A 9,873-nucleotide genomic window follows, 5' to 3' on the forward strand; every position below is an offset into this window, starting at 1 on the left:
GATTGTTTGTTTCTTTGGTGTTGAGTTTAATAAGTTCTTTATAGATCTTGGAAACTAGCCCTTTATCTGATATGTCATTTGCAAATATCTTCTCCCATTCTGTAGGTTGTCTTTGAGTTTTGTTGACTGTATCCTTTGCTGTGCAAAAGCTTCTTATCTTGATGAAGTCCCAATAGTTCATTTTTGCTTTTGTTTCTTTTGCCTTCGTGGATGTATCTTGCAAGAAGTTACTATGGCCGAGTTCAAAAAGGGTGTTGCCTGTGTTCTTCTCTAGGATTTTGATGGAATCTTGTCTCACATTTAGATCTTTCATCCATTTTGAGTTTATCTTTGTGTATGGTGAAAGAGAGTGGTCTAGTTTCATTCTTCTGCATGTGGATGTCCAATTTTCCCAGCACCATTTATTGAAGAGACTGTCTTTCTTCCAATGGATAGTCTTTCCTCCTTTATCGAATATTAGTTGCAAATGGTTACTTTTAAAAAATAACTTTCAGGGACACCTGGGTGGCTCAGTGGTTGAGCATCTGCCTTTGGCTCACGTTGTGATCCTGGGGTCCTGGGATTGAGTCCCACATTGGGCTCCTTGCAGGGAACCTGCTTCTCACCCTGCCTCTGTCTCTGCCTCTCTCTGTGTCTCTCATGAATAAATAAAAACTTACCAAAAATAATAACTTCCAGCAATTTCACTGGGGAGTGGATTCTCAGAGTTCCTCACATTACCATGCCAGAAGTAGAACACCAACCAGTTATTTTAAATGCCCTGTTCAATTGTTTTAAGACCTGTAACATATCTGATTCTGGTTCTGATTATTATTTTTTTTTCTTCAGAATGCGTAATTTTTGTCTTTCTCATAATTTTTACCTCAGGGACCTTACACATTCATGCTCTCACTCAGTCTTTAGAAATTCATTAGCAATTTCTTCCTAAATTTTCCTACTGGTCTATATGTTGTTTGGGGGTATCTACCCCAGATAAGCAGACGCTTACTTCCCATTTCTCCCTCCATGAATTTTTCTCTCGATATTAGGATAATTCTATGCCCATGAAATCAGTTCTCTGATAGTTTTAAGAAAAAATGCTGTTTTGCAGTTTATCCAACTTTCTTTTCTGTTGTAGTGTGAATGCCATTATTTTCAGCTCTCCATTTGGAGCTGAAATAAAAAATTGTTTTGTTCATTTTACAAATTAAAGAACATTAGATCTAAAGTTCCTTTTGGTTCCCATAAGCAGTACAAACTCATTTGCTCTAGTGACTTGCAGTGGATAAGGAGTTCGGGCCTATTTTCAGGAACACTTATTTCCTTATTTCAAAAGTTTTTATTTGGTTTGGGAAGATAGTGAGGAAGAAGCAAAGTAGCGATCTCTTCTATTTTTTGTTTCTGAAGATTTTATTTAATTATTTGAGAGAAAGTGACAGAGATAGCAAGATAGGGAGAGAACATGAGGAAACAGGGAGGAGCACAAAGAGGGGAGGAGAGGGAGAAACAGACTCCCCACTGAGCACGGAACCCAAGAAACAGATCTATCCTAGGACCCTGAGATCAGACCTGAGCTGGAGGCAGACCAACTGAGCCACCCAGGTGCCCCAACTATCTCTTATTATATGACTGTCCTTAGCAACATATGTCATTGTCTTTTGACTCAGAGTGACCAGGTGATAGGCTCAATAGTCTCCAGTGAGAAAACTCTTTGTTTTCAGTCACAAAGCTTTGTTTCTTTCTCCCTGTTCTCTTTTCCTTTGGAGTATGAAGAAGAATTTTGTAGGGATGGAAATTAAGCTCCATACCATAGAACTTTAAAGCATTGCTCCCTTTCAGGGCCAGCTACAGTCTGGATTTGACCAGATAATTTGAGTTTGAAGTAGGAAGGTTGAACTCTTCTCTCAGAGTCCAATGGAATAGCCTTCAAAACAATAGGGGTGGGGATTCAATTAGGACAATCACCCAACCAACCAACCTTACTCAGACTCCCAGAAGGACCTTGATTGTGCCTGGGCCTGTTTTGGTGACACTGGTGCAGTACTTCTGATGTTTGAGTCATCCAAGGCCCAAAGTATAGGATACCCCAGGCAAAAGGGACTTAAAAAGACCTGTCATCCTCCAAGTCCAGGAGAAAACAGGTGTTACCACCTGTCTGAATACCTACATCCACTATAGGCATAACCCATGACTTGGTGGCCAAGGCAGTCAGGCTGTGAATTGGCATCAAATGCCTTTTAAAGACATTAATACTGGAAGAAGTGGTGCCATTATGAGCGTTGCTCATACGTCTGTCATCTGAAGAAGCATTACCGTTATTCTGACTTCTTAAAGGATTAGTTGGTTAATAGAGTGAAGATAAAATTCAAATAATTCTGTTTAGGAAAGCAAACTAGTTAAGGATTATTGCCTTAAAGCCAGATGAACCTAAGTTCCAGTAGAGGCCCTTCCCCTTACCAGTATGTGACCTTGCATAAATCACTTATTCTCATTGAGCCTCAGTTCAGTCACCTATATAGAATGTATAATAACATCTCTCTCAGAATTGCTTGTCAGAATCAAAGAGCTAGAAATATGAGAAAAGTGGGCTGTGAACAGCAGTGATTTATATTACTTCTAGACCACAGTGTGGAAAAATGGGTGTGAGATCTCCATGTACTCTTTTCCTCTGTTGCAGTGGTATCATGGTTAGTCTGCATCTATGGGAAACTAGGGAAAGCAGAACCTCACTATCCCCAACTCTCACCAAGTTTGAGAAATTAACCTTTGTTGTGTTAAGCCACTGATCTTTTGGGGTTGGTAGCTAGCCTAGCATAAGCTTAGCCTAAGCTTAGCCTAACCTGACAAATCCACAAATGATTCTCAGAATTAAGCAACAGAATCACTGGAATGCCTGTTAAAATACATATTGGATATGATAAAGCTATACTGGGAGGCAGGCGATAGATATGGGGATTGTGATGGTAAGATAGAACTACTCTGTTGTCACATCAGAATGCCATGGATAATGACTAAAGTTAACAAGTCAGGAAATAGCAATTACAAGTCATACATCTGATAAGAGACTTGTGTCACAATAAACAAAGAACTCTTACAACTTGACAATAAAAAGACAATCAACCCATTTTAAAATGGGTAAAGGATTTAAATAGACATTTTGCCAAAGACGATATACAAATGATCAATAAACACATGAAAAGATGCTCAACGTCATTAGCCATTAGCAAATCAAAACCACAATGGGATTCTACTTTATACGGAGTAAGATGGCTAAAATAAAAAATACAGGCAATGACAAGTGTTAGCAAGGATGTGGAGAAATTGGAATGCTTGTACACTGTGGATGGGACTGTCAAATGCCATAGTTGTTTTGGAAAGTGGTTTGGCAGTTCCTCAAAAAGTTAAGAATAGTGCTACCACATGATAGCAATTCCACCCCTAGGTATAGTCCCAAAGAAATAAAACACATATTTAAATGCAAAAAGTTAACTCTGATGTACATTATATATGAAAGTTGTTAAGAGTAAATCCTAATAGTTCTCCTCACAAAGAGAATTTTTTTTTTTTTTGCTTTTTCTTTTTATCGTATCTATATGAGATGGTGGGCATTAACTACATTTATTGTGGTAATTATTTTACAACATATGTGCAATATATATGATATGTATATAAATCCATATACTATACCCCTTAAACTTACATAGTAATATATGTAAATTATATTTCAATAAAACTGGAAAAATATTTTAACTTTAAAAAACAAAAAAGTGAAAAAAAGTATTTTTGCTTTTTCCAGCAGACATGAATAACTGTATCAAATACTATACACCTGTGCTTACCTTAAAACAGAAAAAACTCAAGTACATATAAATTTAGAGTACCTGTTCATAAAAGGGATCAAAGCATACAAATAAAGTTAAAGCGACTTTGGATATTATCATTAACATGCACTAAAGTTATCTACATAAAAAGCTAAGGCAGAACCATCATTTCTGTATGTATAAGTATTATATTTTGTCTTTTCAATAAAGTTTATTTTATTTTTAAAAGATATTTATTTATTAGAAACACAGAGAGAGAGAGGCAGAGAAATAGGCAGAGGGAGAAGCAGGCTCCATGCAGGGAGCCTGATGTGGGACTCGATCCCAGGACTCCAGGATCACGCCCTGGGTGAAGGCAGGCACCAAACTGCTGAGCCACCCAGAGATCCTCTCAATAAAGTTTATTTTAAAAGGCAAAAAAAAAAAAATCCATGTACACAAAGTTTTAGTACTGATACACACTACAATGTGGATGAACCTTGAAAACCTTATGCTACATGAAAGGTTGTATATTGTATGATTCCATATATATATGAAATGTTTAGAATATACAAATCTATAGAGACAAAGTAGATCAGCATTTGCCAGGTGCTAGGGGTAGAGAATGGGAACCCTATTATATGCTAATGGGTATGAGATTTCTTTTTGGGGTGACAGAAATATCCTGGAACTAGATAATGATGAGAGATTCAGAACTCTGTTAATATACCAAAAACTACTAAATTGTACACTTTAAAAGGGTGAGTTTTGTGATATGTAAATTACATCTTAATGAAGCTGTTTAAAAAAAGAAATCACAGCATAAGCATATTTCAGCAATATGGAGGTAAATACTAGAAGAAACCAAAAATGTTTATGGTACTTGTCTCTGGAGGATGAAAATATGGAAAGGCAAGGCAGATTGAAGTTTTTAATAATAAATTATTTTGCACTATTGGATTTTAAAATTTGGTATCCATTTGATAAAAATAAAAATGAACTAAAACCAAGGACACACACACACACACACACACACACACACACACACACACACATTGTGAAGACCAGTCAAAAGAGATTCTGATATATTGGATCTGAAATGGGAACCAGGATTCTGAATTTTTGACAAAGTAGCTACGTGATTTTTAATGCAGATGGTCTGTTGGCAGCTAGCAAACTTTAAGAAAAACTACTGTATCCAATGTTAAAATCATTAGCAATGAATTGTGATATAATCTCTCTCCTAGTCTGTTTCTTTTGGAGTGGCAAGCTTCAGTTGCTAAATAGTGAAATTATGTGCTCAGGGCTACATATTCAATCAGGGACAGAACTGGACCAAGAATTGAAGTCTTCTGACTTGATAATTAATATATATATTTTAAAACCTCTATTATATGTTGTGAGTACCAAAATCAATAAGATAAATTGTTTGCTTTGAAAACGGCAAGTCTAATGGGGTAATTATGTCTGAAAAATATATTACTTAAAATTTTACAAAGCATTTTTCCACATTTCATGTCAAGGTTAATAAAACTACAGTATGAGAGGAGGGATCTTCTCCAGTTCAGCAGGGAACATAGAGGGGATTCAACTCAGCAGAGACTCTAGGGAAATCAATAGGGTTTTGTTACCTTAAGGATTCCAGCCCACTAGCAGCAGTGGGGCCCTTAGGGGGGTGCAGGACCCATGAGAAGACGCACAGTGCACATCAGACACAGTATTACTCCAAGTAAAGTGGCACCCACCTCTTAGCTTCCAGGACTTATTCCTGGACACAAGTGAGACTTCCTTCAGCCCTCCCCCAAACATCTGACAGAATTCTGGTTCTGCTAGTGCAGGTCAGAGGGTAGAAGTCAGCCCAATGCAGTTTATATACTCAGAACCTCATCTGATCTTCTCCATAGCCCTGGAAGAGAAGTTTTATCCCCATTTCACAGGTGATAAGATTGTTGGTTACAGTAATGCATCTGTAATAACTGCCAGGTTGATTCCTCCAGCTCCGAGTCCCAGAGGTAATATGAGTTTTACACATCATTCCACATTCTGACAAAAGGAATTTTGAGTGTCTCCACTGCCTTAATAAACTTACTGAACTGTTATTTTGATTGCGTGTTATGTATCTTCCCACATTTACAATCTTTTGTTATTTACTTTTTTGACAAAAGTAATGTTTTTTAAGGAAAAAAGCAGAAGATAGAAGATAATCTCTTCCACTGCCACTACACAGAGAAAACCACTATTTCTCTTTTGACCTACTCAGTTTCATAGTTTTCTCTACTTGTGGATGTATCATGTAACTATATATTTTTCAAAAATGGGCTGATGCTGTAGATGCAGTTCAAAAAACTGTTTTTTTATTAATATTTTTACAATGTACCATGAACATTTCTTCCATGCACATGGGTGAAAGTTCCCTACTGAAAGACAGAGTGTCAAAGTTGGGTCAAAAGGCTGCTGGTAACTGAGAGTGACACCTAAAGCAATGTATCAGCATAAGGTTAAAGCACATAGCCTGGCAAATGCCTGCCAGGGAAAGCGAGTTGGCAATATTCCCATCAGAGAAATCAGAATTAAAGGCCAAAGGCATTAAACATATGGAACATCTTCTAAGTCCTTCTGGCCCCTCCCTCCGCCCCTCACCCCCCTGACACCTCGTTGTCCCCTTGGGGCAAACGGATCCTGTACATCTCTTGGCATCCAATGAAAACCACCCATTTTCTGTTTTTTCCTTAACTCTTCCTGAGCCCTTGAAATATCTCCACATTCTCTCATCATCTCCTCACTGCCCAAGTGCCTTTCCTGTAAGTCCTCCTGATAGTCCTTGGGGGAATCATCCGTCCCCCTGTCTGTTTTTCTTTTTGCTTTCCTGGGAACGTAATCTTCAGCTGGGCGCTTTTCAGCAGCCCGTGGCTCACCCTCAGGCTTTGCCTGGGATTCTGGCTTGCCCTCATCTTGTGGTTTTCCCTCATCATTGGACTTGCCCTGCTTTTCTTGTTTTCCATCATCTTCTGGTTGTCCCTCATCATCTGGCTGTCCCTTATTCTGGAGCTTTCCCTCATGCCCTGGCTTCTCCTCTACTTCCAGCTTTTCTTCCTCATCTAATTTTCCTTCATCTTCTGTATCTACTTCATCTTCTGGCTGTCCCTCGATTTCCAGCTTTCCTTCGTTTTCTGGCTTCCGTTCATTTTCTTTGTAGACCTTTTCCATGTTGAGATTCTCCCTCCTTTGCCTGTCCTAGGACACAAAAAAGGAGGACTTAGATTGGGGAAAACAGCTTCTGAAAATAATTGCGTTTATGATTTAGGGTTTTCCTCACCTTATCTCAAATTACAAGTACATTCCTACCCATACATTTTTTTTTTTCCTTTCCTTCTCGCTTCACACGTATTTACATGATGCAACTTTACAGAAACATCCACATGTGCTTCTTTCTTACACTTAAAACTTAGTCTCAACTTACACTGACCTTCAGTAATCCTGGGCCAGTTTCTTTTTTCCCTTGCCTGCAGTTGTGAGACTTCTAAAACTGCAGACAAAACAGAATAATGGCCACTTCTCAGATTTCAGGGCTACTCTATTATCTTCAAGAGGTTTCACAGATGCCACACCTCCTGTCTCTTACTCCCTTGTTCTCCCCTCTGTCATCTCCAGCCATAAAATACCATGTTTCTTCCCTTAGAATCCTGACAGAGGCCATGTATTCTGAGACTGCAGTAGGGTGGCCGGGAGGAGAGTTGGCAGGTAGTAGCGTCTTCAACTTCTTTTTTTTTTTAATGTTTTATTTATTTATTTATTTAGTTATGAGAGACATAGAGAGAAAGAGAGAGAGGTAGAGACACAAGCAGAGGGAGAAGCAGGCTCCATGCAGGGAACCCGATGTGGGACTCGATCCTGGGTCTCCAGGATCAGGCCCTGGGCTGAAGGCAGTGCTAAACCGCTGAGACACCTGGGCTGCCCCTCAACTTCTGCCCAAGCTTAAGTCACTCCTATTCTCAGAGGTCCTGGGACAGTTACGCTCTCCCACTGACCTGTACTGATCCTGCAGGTCTTTCCTCTTCTTGTCTGGGTTGGTGCCCACAACCACAGACCAGAAGACCTGTAGAGAGATGGGAGACAGTGGGTGAATAGAGGGTTGAGAAGTGAATGACTGGCAACTGGGACACTGATTCTTTCACACTATAGTTGTCAAAACTTTCCCAAATCCTGCCACTCTCTTGCCCTTTCCCTAGCTTCTCTGATCCTCCTCTACAGCTCCTCCCTAACAGTCTCCATTCTACTACTGGGCAATGGCAGAGAAAGTTTATTTCCAAAGGGTTTCTTTGTTTCTGAATCCTCTCTCAAATTTCTATCTCACTTGTTCTTGCACTAAAATGAGTGAAGTTTTGAAGTTCATTCAGCATAATGATGTTCAGAAGGCAGATCCTGCTGTACTCCCTTATCTGCCGTCCAAACCTCCCACTCTAGGGTGCCCAGATAACACAAACCACATCACTTCTCTGAAAATGGTGACCGCAGAGTCAGGGGGCAGAGCAAAAATGTCCAGAGCATTCGTGACACCCCTTGCCTCTTTACATACACAGATATACCACGTTTTTCTACAATGCAAGAGATAAATTATTTCCAAATTCAGTAAAAATTTGGGCTCATGCTATCTCCTCTCAGCCCTCCCTAGTTTAGAAGCCGCTCCTCCGCAAAAGGGAGCTGGTCTCCAGACCGAACCTCTGTCCCCCTCCTTTACAGCACCTCCTCCCCTTCTCCCCACCGACATGCAGCCCACCATTTCCGGCTCCAAAATGGACGGAAGGTGAAGAAGAGATGCAGGGAACGAAGGCCCTTCCCACCTCGGGCTCACAGGCTATGCCCTCTCCCGCTGCCCTGCAGAGATCAGGCCATTTCTTCGCTATCGCCATCCCCCTCTCCCGGCCCTCTCCGTCAGACGAAACTCCATAGCCTCCCTCCTAGGAAATCCCAACGGGTACCCATTCTCAACCCCTGGTCCCTCTCCATCTCCTCCCGCCAAGCTCTCCGTTTCTTGCACCAAACCTATGGCCATTGGGGAAGAACGGGGTAGTAAGAATCCAGTCCTGTACCCACTCTGGTCTTTGCCCTCTGCTACTATCCCCACCCTTCACCCCAAGGGTCCGCAGGTGCCTGTGGACTTGTAGCCATTCCAGAGAGATTCCTCCTTCTCCTCGGATTTCTTTCTGCCGTAAACCCACACTGATCCACGGAAATGAGAGACGGTACCCAGACCTCTCCCCAACACTCATACAATTTCCTGCGCCAAAATGAATGGAGGTGGGAGGGGGTGGCATCTGGAAAGCAGCCTCTACCAGTTACCACTCTTGTCCCAGCACCCACCCCGCTTCTCCTCCATCTCCTACTGACCTGCAGGGCTATCCACCAGCTGCCCCTTCGGCTCTTAGTCCGAAATCTTTCTCTACGGAAACAGGGAGCTGGTACCTGGAGGAGAGGGACTTCTGCACACGTCGGCTTCTGATCACGTGAAGGAAACGTCACCAGTGGGCTCGGGTCCTTAGTTCCCCTCCCACCAGCAGAATGTGCGTCAGGAGCCAGCCCACTTTTTCCCTTCCCTAGCCCCTTTCCACCGCCTCGCCGCGCTGTAGTCCCCTCCTCTCACCGCTGGACCCCCTGTCACTCAATTTGGTCTTTACTAATCCCAAAGGTCAAACGTGGCCCCTTCTTCCTGTGATATGTGTTTGTTCTCTCTTATCTGGGAAGGGCTACATCTCCCAAGGCAACCGGCCATTGGTACGTCGCCAAGGAATTTTTTTCTTTCTCTCCTTTGATTTCAAAGCACCTACCCCTCATTCCACTTCTCCGCTCAGCCACTGATGTTCATTTCTCTTCTTCTCCAGACCTTCATAAAATAGGTACGTGGAGGATTGCCAGGCAGGGAAGTATATAGTTGAATGAGGATTTTATTTTCTTCTAAGTAGTTTTTTCCAGTTTTATTTAACTGACTCCTATCAGGTTGGGTTATTCTTATAAGCAAAAAATTAAATACAGCTATTTTCATTTGGGGCAAAGAATGTGTTTAAGATAGAAAAAAAAAATAAAAAAATAAAAAATA

At 41.1% G+C, this 9,873-nt stretch overlaps 1 protein-coding gene across 4 annotated transcripts; it reads right to left on the reverse strand.

The window, feature by feature from the left end:
• Positions 1 to 6,111: 6,111 nt before the first annotated feature.
• Positions 6,112 to 9,321, reverse strand: TCEAL5 (transcription elongation factor A like 5). 4 transcript variants are annotated; one of them, XM_038587952.1, is made up of 3 exons: positions 9,168 to 9,321; positions 7,808 to 7,875; positions 6,112 to 7,008 (listed from the first exon to the last, which is right to left on the reverse strand). In XM_038587952.1, exon 3 carries the CDS (start codon positions 6,984 to 6,986, stop codon positions 6,366 to 6,368), a length of 621 nt encoding a protein of 206 aa, XP_038443880.1. In that variant the 5' UTR covers positions 6,987 to 7,008; positions 7,808 to 7,875; positions 9,168 to 9,321; the 3' UTR covers positions 6,112 to 6,365. The 4 variants fall into 4 exon arrangements, with proteins under 4 accessions (XP_038443880.1, XP_038443879.1, XP_038443881.1 ...); XM_038587951.1 differs by having other exon boundaries at positions 6,112 to 7,013; XM_038587953.1 differs by having other exon boundaries at positions 6,112 to 7,013; positions 9,243 to 9,312.
• Between the last annotated feature and the right edge of the window lie 552 nt (positions 9,322 to 9,873).

The sequence above is a fragment of the Canis lupus genome, chromosome X, assembly GCF_011100685.1.
Source record: "Canis lupus familiaris isolate Mischka breed German Shepherd chromosome X, alternate assembly UU_Cfam_GSD_1.0, whole genome shotgun sequence".
NCBI lineage: Eukaryota > Metazoa > Chordata > Mammalia > Carnivora > Canidae > Canis > Canis lupus.